This window comes from Vombatus ursinus, unplaced genomic scaffold (genome assembly GCF_900497805.2).
Source record: "Vombatus ursinus unplaced genomic scaffold, bare-nosed wombat genome assembly UNPS02014832.1, whole genome shotgun sequence".
Taxonomy (NCBI): domain Eukaryota; kingdom Metazoa; phylum Chordata; class Mammalia; order Diprotodontia; family Vombatidae; genus Vombatus; species Vombatus ursinus.
The window spans coordinates 19,814,359-19,835,392 of NW_020954610.1; the positions used below are offsets into that span (position 1 = coordinate 19,814,359).

Genomic DNA, 21,034 nt, shown 5'->3' on the forward strand with positions numbered 1-21,034 from the left:
TTTACTCTTCAAAAAAATTGCCTTCATACCCTTCCTTACCTAGGGCCTAGGTCTTTTTGAATTGTTGAGTAGAAGCTAAACAATGTAAAAGAATGGTCTCTTGTTGCCTATTTTGACATTGAGAAGACTGGAGTATTGCAAAACAGAAATAACCAGACATTTAAAACTTTTTTACTTGTTGGGTATAACAGCTGCTCAATATTTTCCTTGAATACCTGATACCAGCTTAACTTTCTGAAATCACAGACTGGAGTTTCAGATGTTTTGTCATCACCCTCCAGTTTGAAGCTGGTGAGGGTGGATCCTGAGAAGAAATGATTGTGTGTCCTTCTTCCCTCCCCCTCCCCCTCAACAATGAAAACAAAATGTTCCCATTACAGATTTTATTAAACTAAATAACGTCCCAAAGAAGGTGCCCGATAAGATTGATGTCGAATGCCAGTTATATTCCTTCAGCCCCAGAAACTGAATATTACATTTGGATGTGTCTTCTCCAGCATGGACCGTGACGTCACCATGCACGCGTAGATCACGAACCCCCAAGAGAGGAAAACGATGGCCAGCAGCAGCTACAGCAGGAAGGACAGAGAAGTTATGATTACTGGGGAGGAGGGAGGAGGGGGGCGGGGACTGCCTTGTGGCCCCAGGCAAGTTGCTTTACAGCTCCGGGCCCGGAGCTCACCAGAAGCTTGCTACCCGTGAAACTGGGTCAGGTTCAAAAAAAAAAAAAAAGCTGGGGGGAGAGGAGAACCAGATGCTCGTGGACGGCACCGAAGTGCCCACGCAACAATAAATTAGTAGGCGTTTGCTACGTCTCAGACCCCGCCCTAAGCAATGAGAATGCAAACAAGGAAAAAAGAGCCAGAATCCAAGGAGCTTGCGTCCTGCAGGCTGAGGGTGCCTCGAGTTCTCTCTGCCCCGAACTTACCACGGCATAAACGAAGTTCAAAGTGCGGCGGCTAACGGGCCTCATGCTGACCTCGCGGCGACCCCGACGGGGCGGGGCAAGACAGACCACCAAGCTCACCTCCAAGAAGTCCCGGTCCTGATAGCAGCCATTTTGTTTCCGGGCACAAAGCGTCTGCGCCTTCAGCTGTCCAGCTTCTGCCCGAAGCTGACGTCGGGGCCATCACGTGATTGGAGGTTGTCAGCTGATAGTAAAGGTTTCGCTTTCTCCGCCGGGTTGACGGGAGAGGAAAACGGCTAAGGTGAAACGCCGAGTCATCCGTCCAGTATATGCAATCTTTATGAGAAAATCTCCTCTCTGTTATCAGACCCCATCCCACCTGGCCATTAGGTTTAATTGCACAGGATGATCAATTTAAACAAGTATCTTTTTAATGTAGTATTTTTATTTCTCCCCACTTATATGTAAAAACAATTTTTTGACATTAGTTTTCAAAACTTGGAGTTCTAGATCCTGTCCTTTGCTCTCTCCCCACCCCACCCCATCCCTTCATTGAGAAGGCAAGCAATTTTACAGGCAAAGCATTTCCATAATAGTCGTGTTAAAAAATAATTTTAAAAACTTTTCATTTTTTCCAATAAAGGCTTATTTTCGCATGTAACTAAAACAAGTATTCGTTTTGTATGATTTTGAAACTTCATTTTATTCCTTTATTGAATAAGTGATTGAATTTTTTTTTGGCTATTATATGTTCCCATATTTTGTAGATGCTGGCTTCTGCTAGGTACATTTCGTTTCCTTGAAATTAAGCTTTATTAATAAAACTTGTTCCCATTTTTTTTCTTTTGGAGGAGGGCGGGGGTGGGAGGTGGGAGGTGGGAGATAATAGCTGCTACCTGTTTCTTTGTGGCGATACTGTGAAAGGTAACCAAAGAACAGGGACTTAACTTTTCATTTTTTGCTTTGTATACTAAGAGCCTAGCAGGTTGCATGGGCCAAAAGGATGATACTAAATAAATGTTTGTTGAATTGTACTGTATGTTCAATTACCTTTGTGTTGAGCACTTACTCTATCTAGCCGAGTGAAATGATTAAACCAAGAACGTAATACAGAAGCCTTTAATATAGTATCCCAACATGGATACTTCTACTGACTGCTCAGATCAGATGATTTAGAGCTAAAATTAGATTGTTGTGACCTTGGGTTGCTTACTCTACCTCTCCAAAGTTCAATTTACTCATCTGTAAAATGGGCTAACTTTTGTACTTAACCACCTCAAAAGTGTAGTAAGAAAAGTATTTAATTGTTCAGTCTGTCTGACTCTTTGTGACCCCATTTGAGGTTTTCTTGGCAAAGGTAGTGGAGTGGTTTGCCATTTCTTTCTCCAGCTCATTTTATAGTTGAGGAATCTGAGGCAAACAGGGTTAAGTGACTTGTCCAGGGTAGTAAGTCCAGCTAGTAAGTGAGGCCAAATTTAAACCTCAGGAAGATGTCTTCCTGACTTCAGGCCAGGCACTCTGTCCTCTGTACCATTTTATTTTTAAAAAATGTATTCACTTATTTTTACATGCATTTATGTCTCTTTCAAGCTGTCTACCTTTCCTCTTCAGCAACAACTCCTCACCACCATCCTCTCTCCCCCAAAAAATGAAAAAAAAAATCTCATCATAAGTATGCATAAATCGCCTCAAAAATAAATTCCCACATTGGCCAGGCCTGAAAATGTATGTTTCCCTGTATTTCAATTCATCATCTGACAGGAGATGAGTGATATGTTTCATCTTTAGTCCTTTGAACTCATAGTTTATGACTGCAACAATCAGAATCCTAAGTATTTCAAAGTTATTTTTCTCCATAATGTCTTATGCATTGTTCTCCTAGTTCTACTAAGCTCTATGTCAGTTCTAGAAGTCTTCCCAAGTTTCTCTGAAACTATCCATTTCGTCATTTCTTACGACACAATAATATTCCATTCAAATATAATAATTTGTTCAGGCATTCCCCAATAGGACATCTGTTTAGTTTCCAATTTTTGGCTACTACAAAAAGAGCTGCTAAAATATTTTAGTACATGTAGGTCCTTTTTCTCTTTCTTTGATCTCTTTGAGGTGTAAGCCTAGTAGTGGTATAGCTGAGTCAATAGAGGCAAAGTATTTAGCATACAGTATTTCCAAATTGCAGAAAAGCACTAAGTGTTTAAGCACTATGTAAATATGAGTAGTTTTTACCTAGTCCAGTACCTCAATTTTACATATGAGGAATCTGAAGCCTCACGATCCTAGAAGTTTTGTGGTCTAGTTTCTAACTCAGATCTTCATATTCAAAATTAGTTTCTTCATTTATAAAATTTCCACTTCCTATGGCTGCTTCTACAACCCCTTATATTGTTCCTTTTGACATATACAGTTCCTGAATGTTTGGGGGTGATTCGATTCCATAACTATATTAAAGTATAGCCACACAAATACATAGAATCATACAGTACAAAGAAGCACCTAAACTGTTCTTAGCAGATTTAGCCAACGTTTTGTTTTTATTTTGGACCCCTGGATAGGATGTTGGTGGGTGGCTTGGGGTGGGGCTGATATTGAAATTGAATTTATGTATGGACCAGTTTTATTGCTATCCCTATAGCACAGCAATCTCTGCTATCATGCTAGGAAGAAACCCCATGGAGTTGCAGCTTGGCAACTGTTCCTGAAAGTGCTATAGCCCCAGCTACTAAAGACCCACAAAAGAAAATCTTTGCCATTAAAGTCCTTGGCACTGTTAAATGGTTCAGCCTCAGTCAGTAAAGATTTATTAAGTGTCAGGCACTCAAATGAAATTAAAGGAGAGATATTAACATCTGCTTTGCTACTGTACCCTAAGGACCATGGAACCTTTTCATTGGACTTTCAGTTGAAACCTTCCATTTGTGTTGTCTCCTCCATTAGAATGTGAGCTCTTTGAGAGCAGAGACTGCCTAACTTTTCTGTTTGTATCTTAGTTGCATTTGTACAGTGCTTTTGCATATAGTAACACCTCATAAGTTCTTCCTTCTGAAATTCAGAGTTCTTGTGGTTTGCACAATTCCCAAAGAGAGATGGCAGGGTGCTGTATATCTTTTCACAAAGTTAGCTGAATTATTGGAAGTTCCAGTTGAGAGCTGTTATTTTGTCTGATTTCAGGTGGATAAAATTGGCAATTTGGCACATTGGGCCTCACAAAGATGAATTTTCCCTTTATAGCTGATCTCCCATAGAGGACATGAAGGGAGGAAGTGAAATTTTTAAAAAGAGATGGTTTAGTGAGCTAGATTACAGGTGGTCTCTCCTGTTAGAATGTAATTGGTTTCTTCAGGGTAAGGAACTATTCGCTTTTTTCTTTGCTTGTACTGCTGGTTATCACTTAGTACAGTGTCCAGCATAGTAGGCCCTCAATGAATCCTTGCTGATTTATTGATTTGTGATAGTGGTTTGAAAAAAGAAACCTTTGAACCTAAAAATCTTACTGTTTTAGCTAGGTGAAAGAGTTCTCTGGTTTATCAAAGTGATGCAAATTTTGCTATTCTTTGAAACATTTTATCTTTGCAAGATATGATTTTCTATAGTAGCTATTTGACAAACTATGGATTCTGTTTAGAAGTTTTAAAAGAATGATAAATTATATTACTATATAATTATGGTTAATGCACCATGAATTAGAATAGCATACTGGAGAGAACTGGCCTTGGAGGGAGAAAAACTTTTTGTCAGTTCTGTCTCTGACACATACTGGCCCTGGAGGCAGAAAAACCTGTGTCTGTAAGTTCCTAACTCTAACACATACTGGCTGAGCAAGTCACTTAATCTCTTAGTGCCCTCTACCAGTCTTCTAAGTTTGTAAATTATAGAGGCCCTAACTGTTTAAGCGTTTTCTTCACTCGGGCATTACCTCTATCAATGAAATGGGACCAGCCTCCATTTCTGTTATGATCAATGACGTGTTTAAAGTAGCTACTTGAAAGAAAAGTTCATCCACATCGGTAATAGCATATCATGGTTATTATTTTAAAGTTAAAACTAGATGGAAAGTGCAAAGTATTGTAATCAGTTTCTATAAATTTTTACTGCATGACTTAAGGCTTGTTATAAAAATATTCTTAATTTTATTTAAATAAAAAACAAAATTATTTGCATGGACTGCTTTACAAAAGGAGGGGATTGGGGGAATGACATTTTTTGGAAACCACCGCATTTTAGATAATTAATAATGACTATTACAAGAGGCTTTTGGTTGTCAGACTTTTTTTTAAAATGGGTGTCTTTAAGTGGTAGGTTAAAATTCTAGTTCATAGGGAATTAATAGAGCTAGAGAGGAAATGGGGTCTTCGGCAATAATCTAGTCTAATTTCTTAACTTTACACATGAAGAAACTGAGGCCCAAGGAAGTAAAAGAAGGAAATACACATTAAGTGCCTTCTATGGGCCAGAGCACCGTGCTAAGCACTTTACAAACATTACCTCACGTGTTCCTCACACCCACCCTAAGAGGTAGGTGCCATTATTAACACCACTTGTTCAACTGTTGAAACTGAGGCGACTTGCCCAGTGTTACAGTATTGCTGGTGTCAGAAACTGAATTTGAAATCACATCTTGCTGACTCCAGGCCCACCGCTGCGCCCCCTAGCGGCCTCCAGCGACTCGCTCTACAGGTATCATTAGAGGCAGGGTTTGAACTTTGTCCCCAGATTCCTTAGTTAACGTTGGCTAAAACGGCCAGGCCATTTGTTCCCCCAGGAGGCAACCGAACGAAAGGGGCAGAAGGAAGGCTTGCAAAACCCAGCCCTGGTCGAGCCCCAGGACGGCCCCAGCACCACTCCCCCTACGTAGTCCCACCAGCTCCCCAGCAGGCGTGCTTTATCACGTCACCCGTGGCGCGTGCGCAAAGCGGTTGGCGGCTTGGGAGGGCGAGCGGATGTTGTCTTGTGACGAGCCCCGGGGGAGGATCCCGTCCCTTTCTTGCGTTAGCCGGGAGCCCGCTATTGGTGACCTGCGCCTGACGACACAAAGGTCGCCCCCGCTAGCTCCTCCTCCGCCTGAAAGAGGGAGGGGAGAGACGCTCGCTGGCGCTGCGAGGGAGAGAGCGGGTTTGTGCCGGTGGGCGACTGGATCGTTTGGGGGTATCCCCGCGACAGCCTTACTTGTCGGGACGGCGCCGGAACCCTGAGAGGTAAGCCGTCGGGGCGGGCAGGGGGCCCGGGACGAAGGCGGCGGCCCGATTCTGGAGCTCCGGGGTGTCGGTAGCGCTCTTCCCAGACTGGCGAGGCCGGGGCTTCGAAGAGCTGGGCCAGGGCCTGGCAGCTGTGGCCGTTGTTGCGGCCTGGAGGGGGCTCCCCGAACCCCGCCGAGTCTCGAGGTTTGTGAGTGGGGCAACCGCCTTGGCCCTCGGGGAGCCAGCGTTTGTGGAGAGGGGCCGAGAGATCAATATGGAGCTTCCTTCTGTTTGAAGAGAGAAGGCCGGGGCCGGGGCCGAAGCAGCAGCCTCTTGGGCCTCGGAGGCACCCAGCCAGCTACAGCGATTTAGATGTTATTCTAGTGAGAAAGGGCGAACGCCCCTGGGCGTTATTTGCAGCTCCGACGTAGGATCAATCTCGTATGAGCACCTACTGTGTGCCAGGCACTTGCTGTGCTAGGTGCTGGGTATACAAAGAAGGAGACTATCCCTACTCACTTCTAGTCTAGTGGGGATAAGTACAAATAGGTGTGCACTTATTCAGCATAAATATAACATATTTGTTAGAAATTCTTAACCGATGATCTCTAACTTGGATCTAAAGATTATTTTACTAATTATATTTTGATATAATTGATTTCCTTTATAATCTTATGTATTTTATTTTTGTGCTTGTAAAAACATTTTTCTGAAAATGTGTCTTTAAGCTTCCCCAGACTGTCAAAGCGGTGATGACACAAAAAAGGTCAGAACCCCTAGTATCTGTCTGTCTGTTTAATCTGTCATAGTTTTGTGGCACAGTGGATAGAATGCTGGACCTAGAATTAGGAAAACTTGAGTTGAAATTCCGCCTCAGACAGTAGCTATGTAAGTCACTTACCCAGTGTTTGCATCAACCTCATCTGTAAAATGAGGCAAATAGTAGTGGCATCAACCTTCCAGGTTTGTTGTGAGCTTCTAATGAGACCATATTTGTAAAACACTTTTCAAAGCTTCTATAAAATGCTAAAGCCAGTGTTTTGCAAACCGTTTATATTGCACCTTAAGGTTTGCAAAATGCTTCTTTAGCACTTATATATAGCACTTTAAGGTGTGCAAAACACTAGCTTTGGTATTTATGTAGCACTTTACAGTTTGCAAAGCGCTTTGCAAATATCTTATTTATTGTCAGCTGAGGCTAAGAAAAACTAAGTGACTTGTGTTTCACAACTAAATGTTTGAGGCAGTATTTAAATTGAGGTTCAACATATTATATCTTGGGCCACCATAGTTAATTAAAAACTGGATTCCTAAAGTCTTTGAACATTTTAGAAGGGATGGCACTAGTATTGGGTGGGGAGAGGTTGGTCAGGAAAAACATGCAGAAAAGATGGTTTCTGAGCTTCATCTTGAAGGAAAAGAGATGGCTGAGGTAAGGAGGGTGGGCATGTTGAATTCCCCATTAGGATATGATCTCCTTTAGGACAGGAATCTTGTTTTTATGCTTCTTTGTATCCCTAGCATAAGTTAGTATTAGTGCTTAGTAAATTCTTCTTGATGTAGTAGACTTAGTGCCTGTTCAAAAGCACTGAGAAGGAAGATGGAGAGAATGGAGCATCTTGAGTTGAATAGACAACAGGATCAGAGTGAACAGGATGCTTTGGTTGGATTGGAGAGCTTGGGTCTTGGGTAAGAGACTTTTTTGTTCACAGGCATGTGGAAAGGCCTACTTAGGTACAGCAGATTACTCAGTTACAGGGACACCTTGGAGATGTTGCTGGTTGGACTCCAGACCCCCAAAATAAATCGAATATCAAGCAAATATCTTGATAAAGTTAGTCACATGAGTTTTTTGGTTTCGCAGTGCATAGAAAATCTGTTTACACTATATACTGTAGTCTATTAAATGTGCTCTTGTATTATATCTTTAAAAAAAAGATGTACATACCTTAATTAAAAGGTACTTTATTGCTTAAAAAAATACTAACTATCATCTGAGCCTTCATTGAGTCATAATCTTTTTGCTGGTGGAGGATCTTGCCTTGACATTGATGACTGCTGACTGATTAGGGTGGTGGCTGCTGAAGTTTGGGGTGGCTGTGGCAATTTCTTAAAATAAGAAAAAAATGAAGTTTGATGAATTGATTGACTCTTCCTTCCACTTGAACATTTAGAGGGTTATTAATTGTTCTGATTTCAATATTATTTTGTCTCAGGGAATAGAGAAGCTCCTTTCTGGAGGGACCAATCAATCAGTTGGTGGAGCAGTCAGAACATTTACAACATTTATCATTTAAGTTCACCATCTTATATGGGCAAGATTTTCAGTGCCCCAAAACTATGTTAATAGTAATATCAAAGATCACATATCACCATAACAGGTATAATAGTAATGAAAAAGTTTGAATTATCATGATAATTACCAGAATGTGAAACGACAGAATGTGAGCACATGCTTTTGGAAACATGGTGCTGAAAGACTTACTAGAGATGGAATTACTGCAAATGCAATTATCTTTGAAGTACAATAAATTAAGTATGTCTGTAAACAGAATAAGGTAATCTTCTATTCAATTAATCATCTTTCAGATTCTTCCTGTGCACAAAGTACTGTGCCTTGGTCCTGAGAATAGAAAGTCAAAAGAACTTGTCTACCTTCAAAGAGTTTACTGTTGAGTATAGGCCAGGAACATGAGTAAGTTTTTTATATGGGTAGAATGTGCCAAGGAGAAAGCAAAGATCCAAGTAAAATACTCTAGAAAATTTGATGAGCATAAGATCATTTTCAGCTGGGGAGAAAGCTTCCTAGAGCAGATAACCCCTAATCTTTGTCTTAAAGGAACCAAATCAACTAACTTAGCATTTATTAAGTACCTGTCTGTTGCTTTGCATACAAATATAAGGGATGAAACAATCCCTACTAAAAAGAATTTTACTCTCTAATAGAGGAGATATACATATATAAGCACAAACAAATACATAGAGTAAATAGAAGTATGTAAATACAGGGTATTTTGGGAGGGAAGGTGTATCAAGTTAAGAGGAAGCAGGAAAAACTTCATGTAGAATGTGATGCTTGAGCTGCTCTTGAAGTAAAGGGATTCTAAGGAGCAAAGGTGAGCAATGAATTTCATGTGGTAGGGGATGGCTAGTGCAAAGGTGGGGGAGGGTGTGTGTGTGTTTAGCAGAGAGAGTGCTAATTTGACTGTATTAAATTAGATTGAAAGAGAGGGAGTGATGAGGGAATATTGTCCAGGGAGGTTGAAAAGATAGATTGGGAAGAGCTTTTAAAAGCCAAATAGAGGAATTTACATGTGATCCTAGAGGCAATAAGGAGCCTTTGGAGTTGATGGTGTAGGGGAGGTGACATGGCTAGGTCTTCTCTTAAGAGAAATCACTTTGGCAGCATTGTTTAGGAAAGACTAGAATGGGGAGAAAGGCTAGGAGACCAGTTAGGAAGTTGTTATAATAATCTAGTCAGGAGCTAGCGAAGGATTGAACTAAGTGGTAGCTGTATTCATGGAACAAAGATCAAATTGGTGATAGAAAATTCTGAAGACAACTGATTGGAGATATACATATATACACACATATATCATGAATGTGAGGAATTAAGCATGATGACAAGATTATGAATTCTAAATCTGGGAGATTGGAAGGGTAGTGGCACCTTTGGAAAAAATATTGCTATTTAGAAGAGGGGACTGATGTTCAAGAGAGAGACTAATGTGTTTCATATATAGATGTATGAATCTCCATACAGATGATATTTATGGGAGCTGATGAAGTTACCAAAGGAGTTAGAGAAGGCCAAAACCATGGGGAATACCCACAGTTAGAGGATGTGATAATGATGAGCGGCCAAAGAAAACTGGAAGAGCAGTCAGACCAGTAGGAGAATTAGGAGAGAGCAGTGTCATGAAAACTTATAGAAAATATACTGGAAGAGACAGTGACCAGCAGTGCCACATGCTACAGCCAGGTTGAGAAGAATGGAGACTGAGAAAAGACCATGAGGTTTGGCAATTTAGGGATAAGTGGTAACTTTGGAGAGAGCAGTTTCAGTTGATTGATGAGGTCTTGAGCCAAATTGCAAAAGGTGTAGGAGTAAAGGAGTTCAGAGGCAAGGAGAACAGACAGCTTTTTGGTAGGATTCTGGCTGAATGAGAAAGGGAGAAGAGAGATAGAGGGGATGATAAAGTCAAGTGAAGGGTTTTGGGTTTTTTATTTTGTAAATGTTTAAGGATGGGGGAGTCTTGGGCATGTTTGAAGGGAGAGGGAGAGGAACTAGTAGCTGAGAGAGGGTGAACATTCCAGAGAGGCAGATTGAGGTTGCAGTCTGCTGGAGGAGATGAGATCAGTTGGAGGGGGTAAAGAAGTTGACCTTGTTGTTAAGGACTGCCTCATTACTAGAGAATGGGGGAAAGGTGGTAAGAGTGGAAATTGTTGTCACGTGGTTTTGAGCTAGAGAGAATGGAAGAAGAGGGTGCTCTCATCAAGTGGATAGCAATGTAGTGTAGTCAGTAGGGTGATGGACCTGGAGTCAGGAAGATTTGGCTTCAATTTTTATACAAGATTTGCCTTGCTACATATACTATGGGATACTTTGCAAGTCACTTAACCTTTCTAAGCCTATTTCTTTATTTTTAAAATGGGGACGATAGTAGCACCTACTTTTACTGAGTTTTTTTGTGAGGAGCAAATCATATAATGTATGCACTTTGCAAATGCCATAGTATTATTAGGTGTTATCTTGCTGTTCTTACAAATTCCCTTGTCACAGGCTGTCCTCTCTGCTTAAAATTTACTCCCTTTTCAACTTTTTATCTCTTGCAATTGCTACCTTTCTTTAAAGTTCCACTCAAGCAACATGCTCTGTGTAAGGCCTTTCTAGATTAACCCAGCTGCTAGTGCTAGTGCCTCTCCTCCACTCCAAAAAAAACAAAAAATTACTTTGTATGGGGTGGGGGGTGGGTTATGTGAGGGTACAGATGATCTTGCCCCCAGTTTTCTTAAGGGCAGAAAATGTTTTATTTCCTGTTTCCCCAGGGCCCAGCCAAATGCCTGGACTGCAGTGGCCACTGAATAAATGCTTGTTGGTTGATATTAAAATTTGAAGAGAGTTTGTTCCGCCCTTCACTAATACCCAGATGAGAGAGCATGCAGGATCAATTTTGGAACCTGCTAGTAGTTTGTTTAGCTGAAGCAAGAGTATGTGAATGGGGAAGTAATGTGAAGTAAGTTTGGAAAAGGAGTTTAGAGTTGATTGAAGGACCTTAACTGCTGTTTTATTTCATATTTTATCCCTGTACTTAAACAAGATCAGGTGGAGATTTTTTTTTTACTTAAATGAATCATAATCAGACTATAAGGGAAAAAAACTCAAAGCATGTTACAGGACAGGCTACTACTGAAATGTTGATATGAAAATAGGTCTCATACTTAAGCAGAGGAATAACTTACCAACATTTTATACCGAGAATGAAATTTACCTCTTTATGATACTATCTTAATCTGTTTTTGGAAATATTGACACATCTGCTGCCATCTTTAAACTAGGAAGGGGAATGGGAGACTGGTAGCAAAATCTGAGCTAATTAAAACAATTAAGAGGCTAAGTAAGGGATGAGAAGTGACACCAAATATTTAAAATATAGCCCTCTCTGTCACACTGGTAATCCATATAGTAGGGATTTGACCTGTCATTTCATTGATCTAGAGAACTTCTGGATGAGGAAGCTCACTTTACAGGTAAAGGTCAATGCCTTCTGCAAACCCCAAACCCTGTTCTTAGTCTACATCATGACCTCCAATCCCTGGATCCCACAGTTCTCTCCAGACCATCACCCCTGTACTAGCTACAATCTTTCTTTTTCATCTTGACCCATTGGTGAACCAGTTCTACCTACACTCTACAGCTCTACAAAGTGGATAGATAGGTCTGGGCCTAGAGTCTGGAAGACCTAAATTCATGTCTGGCCTCAGACAGTTACTAATGTGTGATCCTGGGCAAATCACCTATTCTCTGTTTGCCTCAGTTTCCTCAGTTGTAAAATGGGGATAATAATAGTACCTACCCCCCAGGGTTCTGAGGATCAAATGAGATAATTTGTCAAGTGCTTAGCACAATCTCTGACATATTGTGAGTGCTATATAAATGCTTTCCTTCCCCTGTTCTCTTGAGTCTTTTTCAAGGCAATCCTTTTACACCTCTTGGATTAACTCAGGGGCCATCTCCAGGAGTCCTGATCTATATCTTGCCTCTGGACCCACATGGCTCTGGGGGAAAAAGGAGGCTGGTGACTTTGCACAGCTCCTCTTTACTTCAGTCCAATTCACTTGCAAGTCATGGCATCACCTTCCTGATGTCGTTGTCTTCTTTGACAACGAAGGACAAACATTAATCCTACTCACCACAGCAGCATTTCTAAACCTTTTGATCCCTCCTCAAACCTCCCATGACTTCCCCTCCCCTCACCCTTTCAACCAAGAGCCTTGCCTCATTTTATAGGAAAAAGTTGAGGCCATTTGCCAAGAACTCTCCTCTTCTCTCTTTTATCTCATCTTACTTAGACGTCTTCTGCCACTCCTTCTTAACCCGTCTCACATAAAGAGGTGGCCATTCACTTTGTCTAGGCTAATTCCGCTACATGCACAAGCAATTCCATTCCATCCTGTCTTCTCCACAACATTGTCTCATCTTTCATTCCCCACTCTCACTTTTCTTCAGTCTCTCCCTGTTCACTGGGTGCTTCCCTACTCCTAAGTCTTCTGATCCTCAAAAAACTCTCACTTGGTCAGTATATCCCCACTACCATCTCATATTGCTCCCTTTTTATAGCTAAAATATTGACTGAACTTTATAGGATTTAAAATGTAGGAAGTGCAATGTTAAAGCAGACTTACGGAAATCCAACACTTTTATAACATGGTCATTGAAATCACCAAATAGTTTAAGTTGATGATTCAGTATTTTCTTGTGTATTTCTCTTGAAAAAGCTACTTATAAATTATTCAGAACTCCCTAATCGGTAACTGCATTGCAAAAGTAGCTAATTTTGTCTTCGACAAGAATTGTGATATTCTTTTCTGTCTTCTTTTCTGCCTCCAGGCTCATCTTTCTATATTATTTTCCTTTCTAAAATGGAGACTCCTTACTTCAAGTGCGTATTGCTCCACTCTTCTGCTCAAAAAGTACTAGATTCTGGGTATCAGAGAAATCTGAGTTCTTGACTTAGCACTTCCAGTAACTTAGCATGGGGAGTACTAATATGATATTTTTTGTCACTAACCACACTGTTACAAAATTTTATATTATTTAATTTCCCTAGCTTCACCACTATTTTCTACAAAAAAAGTTTTTAAATCATCTTAGACTATTTTTATGTTAATTATTTCTCCACATTGGAGATATGAGGCAGCCTTTTCCCCTAGCACAATGCATGGCCAGCTTTTTAAAACTCCTGTGGAAAATTCATGGCTTTCTTTTTTTCCCCCCTAAATTCAAAAGTTACTATTTAAAAACTTGTCTCGTGCATATTGAAGTCCTTTTCAAGACAGGTCATTAACATTCACTATAACAAGGGTGTTGTAGAGACTTGATTTTCTAGTTGAAATATATGGCTTCTAATGTGAAGGGTAGTAAACTTCTGCAGGAGAGTTCATTTTATAACTGGGCCCTTTGAATCTCCTCTTTGCTTTCCTCCCTCACTTGAATGCTTCCCATTCAGTTCTTTTAGTTCAAATTTTCAGTGCTTGAAATCAGGTGTTCTTGGTCCATGAAAGTGTGTGTGTGTGTGTGTATGTGTGTATTTTAATATAATTTCCTTTGCAATCTTCTATATTTATGCATTTAATAATAATATTCTGAGGAGTGGTTCATAGGATTCGTTAGACTATCATGACATTGAAAAAAAAACTTAAATGGCTTCACTTTTTTTAGAACACCTACTTTAAATGATTCCAAGTTCCTCCTTGCCACTAAAGTTCCACTGCCACTCTTCCCCCTTAAACTAATCTAGCAGTTATGCTATATAGATAAGTATAGTAAGGCCTCATTAGTATTATTAAAAATAATATGACCACATCCTGATATTATAAAGTCTTTTGTCTTATTTTGAATGTAAGTTGTTCTTGAACAGAAGATAATTTGATGACTAATCTTATTTTTCCTTACTAGATCAATAGTTGTTTTGCTTGTGATAACCAAGCTAATAATAGGAATTTTGTTATTGTTTTAGTTAAGAGAGAGCATTCTGATTGGAATTGGTGGAATTCTGTCCATCTGAACCTTTCCCTAGCAGAAATTATTGTCTTTAACAAATTGTCTGACAGATTTTGACTAAAATGCACTTTTCTTCCATAATGTGAATCATAGATCAGCATAAATGCCAAAGAATCAAAGTTTCAGATGACCAGAGTACAACGTACAAAAGTGGGCTGATTGATTTGTACATGGGCTGTGTCCTGTTTTCAATGATAACTTTTATATGAGAAATGATGGTAATATGTCATCAAGGACATGTAACATTGGAAGAAAACAGGTAGTAAGAGCAATAAAAGATGAACTTCTCAAATTCTGCATTGGTATCCACAAAATATTGAGACCAGGAAGAAGGGCTCTAGTACATTTGGTCATCCTTAATGGGAGGAATTGTGAAAAACAGTGGGTGAAAATGGAACAGGATAAGAAGACATGGACGGGTTTCAGACTGCATTAGTAGAGGAAGTATCCACATCCACGAGGTCAGAGCCATCGAAATAAAATCTCAAAGTTGAAGCAGTTTTCTTCTAAGATTACCTTGTTTAAGCTTGTTGAATTTGATATATTTGGTACTCTCAATTGAAGATAAAGAATAGAGGGCTAATATTCATGGATAGTGAATAAATGAAATCCATGACTAATCCAATGTTACTTTAAGCAATCAGTTCAGATCTGCTATCAAAAATTTTTCCTAAGCCAATAACAAATAGTAAGATTGATTGATGGGCTATGAAACTTTTTTGTAGTGTATTTTAGGAATGAACAACATGTTGCAGAACTTAGACAATTAAAAAACTATGCATACCAGCCTCACAATAACTGATCTGACTTTTTTTGATAGGTCTGCAGTTTGTAATCCAATAAGAACTGAGGTGTAACTGTTTTCTACTATAATTCTTTGAATATCATTTGATGGTAGTGTGCTATGGTGATGAGCAGTGGATTTGGAGTCAGAAAACTTGAGTTCAAATGTTGCCTCTACTGCTTACTTACAGCTGTGTGTGTATGTGTGTGTGAAAGAGACAGACAGATACCTTAGGCAAATCCCTGAATGCCTTCTGGCAATTCAAAAGGTAAGGTGATTCATTTTTTTTCTTATCTGTAAAAAGAATAGGTAAGGCTAGAAAACCTCTAATGGCTCTTGCAGCTTACTATGATCCTTATTATGGATAAAATAAAATGACTGAATTTTTGTAAGTCTTTAAAAACATTTTTGAAATTTTTTACTTCCAGCAAAAGGAAACAATAAAACTTGGTTAAGCCTTTATGTACATAATTTTTATATTATGTACATAGTGAGCATAGAGGGAATCTGGTTACTGACTATACTGTGGAAAGAAAGATAACAAATGAAACTGAGGCATGAGAAAAAATAAACAAGATTGGGGCAGGGAAGAGTAGAACCACAGTAGGGGGAAAAACATAGGTAAGGAGGAGAGGGAATTTCAAAGGGAACAGAGAATTTGCGACATAGAACTGGAAGGAATCTTCATGATCATATAGTTCAAACCCATCATCCAATGAAATTGGAAACTGAGGCTTAGAGGGAAGATGATTTTCCTTTTGTCACAAAAGTGCTAAGTAGCAGAACTGGTATTTGAACACCTGATCCAGTGTCCAAGTTATTATTTCATTTTCAATAAATCTTATCAGCCAGTGTCAAGATGAATAAAGAAAACAAGCAGCAGGACAGACAAAATCTTCCTACAGTATCAGGTAGAAAGTCCTCTTGCAATAGCAGGTTAACTATAGAAGATGTCTTTTTTAGGAACCAAAAAAAAAAAAAATTCCCAGGAAGTCCAACAAATTAACCAAAGAAAAACTCTGGATACTAATAGAAAGTAGTAATAGAAAGTAGTCCTGAATGCCCATTCTTTAAATACCTCCTTTAGTTGTTTTTTAGAAATCAAAGAAGTAGAAAAATAAAATTCAGTAAAAAATAGCCTTCCTTTCAGGTTCCAAAGTAAGGAGCTCTAACTAGTTAGTTGAAGAATTTAACCACTCGTGAATACTTTTAGTATTGTATGTTACAAGGTTCTATGTTTCATTTATTTTTGTTACTATAACTTCATTCTTAATAAGGTTAACAACATAGTATACTGATGTTTCTTTTTCTTGACAGGTAATGGCATCGTCCTCTGAAGAATTTACAGTGGACAACTTTTCACCTAAAGCTGGTACCAGCAGGTTGCAGTGGACAGTTCCTGCTGATGCCTCTCCTGATTCTAAGTGTCCTATATGTTTGGACAAGTTTGACAATGTGGCATATCTAGGTCACTGCTTACATAAGTTTTGTTTCCGCTGTGTACAGGAATGGTCAAAAAACAAAGCTGAATGTCCACTCTGCAAACAGCCATTTCAGTCTATCTTCCATTCAGTGAGGGCAGAAAATGACTTTGAGGAATATGTGCTAAGGCCCTCATATAGGAACATGACCAAGGAATATGTTCCTAGTCCTGATGGGCTAAGATTTCGCCACCGAACAACTAGCTGGAGAAGGGAAAGAAGGGCTTCTGCTTATTCCCAAAGGAGTGCTTCTCTTCGAAGGACGGAAACACCACCTGACAACGGAGTACTGTTTGAAGGGTTATCTGCTCCACCAATACGACAGAGAGACAGTGGAATTCATCATATATTGAGACAGGAAGGAAGATCCTTGCGGAAAATTCAAGAATCAGATATGATTAATTTCAGAAGAACATTATATCGGTCTGGTATTCGTGTTAGACATATTCAAGATGGGGGCCGCTACAGGGATATTTCAGCTGAATTTTTCCGTAGAAATCCTGCTTGCCTTCACAGATTAGTTCCATGGTTAAAGCGTGAACTGACGGTTCTCTTTGGAACTCCTGGATCTTTAGTTAGTATTGTTCAGCACATTATCATGAGTAATGTTACTCGCTATGACCTAGAAAGTCAAGCTTTTGTTGATGACTTAAAACCTTTTTTACTTAGTCGGACTGACCATTTTTTACATGAATTTATCAGTTTTGCTCGATCTCCTTTTAACATGGAGGCTTTTGATCAACATGCTAATTATGACTGCCCTGCTCCTTCATATGAGGAAGGTAGCCAGTCAGATTCCTCAGTTATTACCATATCTCCCGATGAAGCAGATAATCAAGAACTAGATACTAATGTATTGACTTCTAGTCAAGCTTCATGGGATGATGAAACTCCAGGGCCATCATATTCAAGTTCAGAGCAGGTTTATGCAACTGTGTCTTCTTCTTTAATTACTTCTGACAGTTCAGATGAAGAACTTGTAAGAAGTCGACCTCAGACTCCAGTGGGTGTAAACACCAATTGGGACCTAAATGATGATGCTGATTCTTCATCAGATAGTTGTGTTATTGTTGGATATGTTAAACCATTAGCTGAGAGAACCCCAGAACTTGTTGAATTGTCCTCTGACTCTGAAGAATCAGAGTCTCAGAGAAATGAATCTGTGAAGAAGCCAGATCCCAGCTCCAGTGACAGTGATTTTAGTAGATGTTCATCTCCACATTCATTTGTTTCAAAAGATGGGCAAGTAAATAAAAGTCACTGTAATTTTGATGCCTCACCTTCTGGTAGGATACTTAGATCAAAAAAGGAGAAGCGATCAATTTCATCATCTCCCAGGGACTTCAGTTCATCAGTGATGGTAGAAAGAGTATGTTCTCCATGTAGCCGTAGACTGTCCAAAAAGAGGGGACGATCAAGAAACTCAGATTCATATTCTCAAAGCAGAGATGGACATGACCGAAAGAGCTGTAGGAAACATCATGGAAAGAGACGAACAAAAAGCAGACGGTCAAGAAGCAGAGATAGTCAACTTAAAGATAGAAAAGACAAGAAAGCATCAAGAACTAGAGATAACAGTTGGTCAAGAAAAAGCCAAACAATATCTTTAAGCAGTGAAAGCACTGTTTCCAGAGAGAGAAGCACATCAAGGTCTCGGAGCAGTGATCATGGTAAAAGAAGATCAAGAAGCAGAGATAGGGAACGATACTATTTAAGAAATAATCATACAAGACGATATCAATGGGAGTATACTTACTATAGTAGAAACAGGGATGGCTATGAGTCACCATATAGGAAGAGAACTCTAGCTCATTATCCTCAACAATCTTCCAGTCCAGAATTTAGAATTCAGACCTTTTCTGAATGGACAAATGCTCGAAAGGAAAGTAGTCACAGTGAAAGGAGGCATTACTACAATGAAAGGCACAGGTCCAGAAGTCGGTCCAGTAATAAATCAAGAGATGTGTCTGTAGGATCTGACCGAGTGAGATGTGAAAAACCTGGAGGGAAACGAAAGTACAAAACTCGGCACTTGGAGGGTACCCATAAAGAGACTGAACAATCTTATGAAGATTCTTCCAAGGGAAAGGGAGAATGTTATGAGAAATCTTCCAAGTTTGGTGAAAGCTACAAAAATGAGAGTGACAGCTTTTCGGATAGATCCAGCAGGGATAGACACAAGAGGAGGAAAAAGAGGGCCCGAAGCCTAAGTGTAGAGATAGTTTATGAAGGCAAAACTACTGACTCAAGTAGACATCATAAAAAGAAAAAGAAAAAACATAGGAGGAGACACAAGAGACATCATACAGGTAATTCTTCACAGTCTTCTCCAATTGTGATTACAATTGAGACTGATAGTGACAAGGAACCAGAAGTGAAAGAAAATATTGTGTCTGACAGTTGTGCCACCTTGATAACTCAGCATAGTAAAAAAGAATCTTCCTCTCCTGTCTTGGGGCCAATTAAGAGGAAAGATAGAATTGCTCTAAGTGATAGAATTATTATCCTGGACAAGGAATGTGAAATCACCCCATGTAATGGTGATTTGGATAATGTCACCAAGACTGTAGATAATCTTCCACTCCAGGAAACCTCAACTGAACAGCCTTCTGCTGAGAGTGAGAGCACCTTTGTTTCTGGTGTGGGCAACCAGCGCAGTGACATTGAATCTATACAGACTGAAACATCTGTACACTTGCCATCTCCAAAGACATCAGTAATAGAGACTTCTCCAGAACGACCTTCATTAATACTAAGACTGCCAAAGCATTTCATAGAGAAATCTTGTATTGGTCCTGAAGAAAAGACATAAATAACATGTTTTACATTTAATTAAGATAAGTAAAGATGAAACTTTCTGGTGAAGATATTTTTTTTTTCCCTTTAAACTCTTAAAGTGATTTTCAAGTTAAGGTTTTGTAAGAGCATTTTATTCAGAAAGTGAACAAAACTCAAAGATAAGCACTTTTGAGTAAAAAAAAAAACCTTGCTAACAGTTTATTTAAAACTTGTATTCTTTTTTTCTAAATAAAAATGTAAATTTTAGAAGTTGTAATTCATAAAGCCATATTGAATTCTCATTCTATAAAATATTCAATGGATATTTTAAAATTATGATTTTTAAGAGAGAATTATGGAAATTTGCTTACAAAACTTTATGATGGGTAAAGTTTTTTTTGTTTTTTAGAAAATTTGTATAATTTGAAAAAATCTTTAAAGGTTAATTCAGACTATTTTTATCTGCATGAATTACTTTGACTTCTGCCAAGAAATGTTTTCATGTTTTTTGTATACGTGTCTAACTTGACTGGTAATGAAATACGAGTTCAGCAAAAAGCTCCAATAAAGCAATAATATTTTAACCAAAAAAATCCACAGTAAATTTCCCACCACAATAGTTTTTCCCCTAGCATAGTGTGACATGCTTGAATTGAAGCCCCATCCTAGAAGCTATCTGATGGGAAAGCTGTCATTATTCCCACTTATACACTAGTAACTTTTACATATTTTACTTAGGATTATAAATATAAGATTTGTGTCCTCTGTCTAAAGAGTTTAGCATTTTTTGCAAAATATTTTACTTTAGTTTCTTATTATATTTGACTGTAACATATCCTTCAGTAGGAAATAATTTCATCCATGTCTCAACTGTTTTATAGTTGAGAAAATAACCATTCAGATTAAACACAGGTTTAGAGGTTAAGCAGCAGATTTTGGATTTATTGTGAATTTGACTTTTGAATAATATTTCCTTCAGTTTGGAATTAAAAATTATATACAAGGATATTAGTTTAAATGTGGTAATGAGAAACTTTTTGGGTTAAATAGTGAGTTCATAAAGAAAGGTAGAAGGAACATTATAGGAAAGACTGAGATAAACAGTTTTTTAAAAAGGGGTATCATGTTTTGAAAATGAAAAATTTTAGAGTATGATCTAGAAGACGATTTCCTTTATAATATTTATTTGTTCCATATAATTTTCAAATTATCAATTTTAATATTGGATTTAGTGATTTTATTTTTTTGAATATAATTTGTGGATTTAGTAACAGCCTTAACTTTAATATATTTCACTAAGTGGTCTGTAAAGTACCTAAAATTACCTGCTGAAGAATTTTTTTTAGTACTTTTCCCCCTTTTTTTAGACATATCAAATCACCATCTTTGCATCCTCTTTAGTTCTAAAGATATTTTTCTTTTAAGTTATTATGTATGTGTAAATCATACAATTTTTGTCTCCATTTTTCTGTTCCTTGCTAATGAAGTTGGGCTTCTTTAGAAGTTAGTATTTTGTCACATTTTAGCAGTATTCTACAGACCAGGGATGGGGAACCTTGGGCCTTGAGACCACATGTGGCATTCTAGGTTCTTGGGTGTGTGGCCTTTTGACTGAATCCAAGT

General features: G+C 38.7%; 2 protein-coding genes across 2 annotated transcripts; one reads left to right on the plus strand and one right to left on the minus strand.

Annotated features, from left to right (window-relative positions):
* Positions 1 to 155: 155 nt before the first annotated feature.
* On the minus strand, positions 156 to 1,331 carry SMIM27 (small integral membrane protein 27). The gene is made up of 2 exons (XM_027839003.1): positions 929 to 1,331; positions 156 to 569 (listed from the first exon to the last, which is right to left on the minus strand). Exons 1-2 carry the CDS (start codon positions 971 to 973, stop codon positions 453 to 455), a joined length of 162 nt encoding a protein of 53 aa, XP_027694804.1. The 5' UTR covers positions 974 to 1,331; the 3' UTR covers positions 156 to 452.
* Positions 1,332 to 5,983: 4,652 nt separating this feature from the next.
* TOPORS (TOP1 binding arginine/serine rich protein) lies at positions 5,984 to 20,200 on the plus strand. Its single transcript, XM_027839727.1, has 2 exons — positions 5,984 to 6,102; positions 16,470 to 20,200. Exon 2 carries the CDS (start codon positions 16,473 to 16,475, stop codon positions 19,443 to 19,445), a length of 2,973 nt encoding a protein of 990 aa, XP_027695528.1. The 5' UTR covers positions 5,984 to 6,102; positions 16,470 to 16,472; the 3' UTR covers positions 19,446 to 20,200.
* The last annotated feature ends 834 nt before the right edge of the window (positions 20,201 to 21,034 follow it).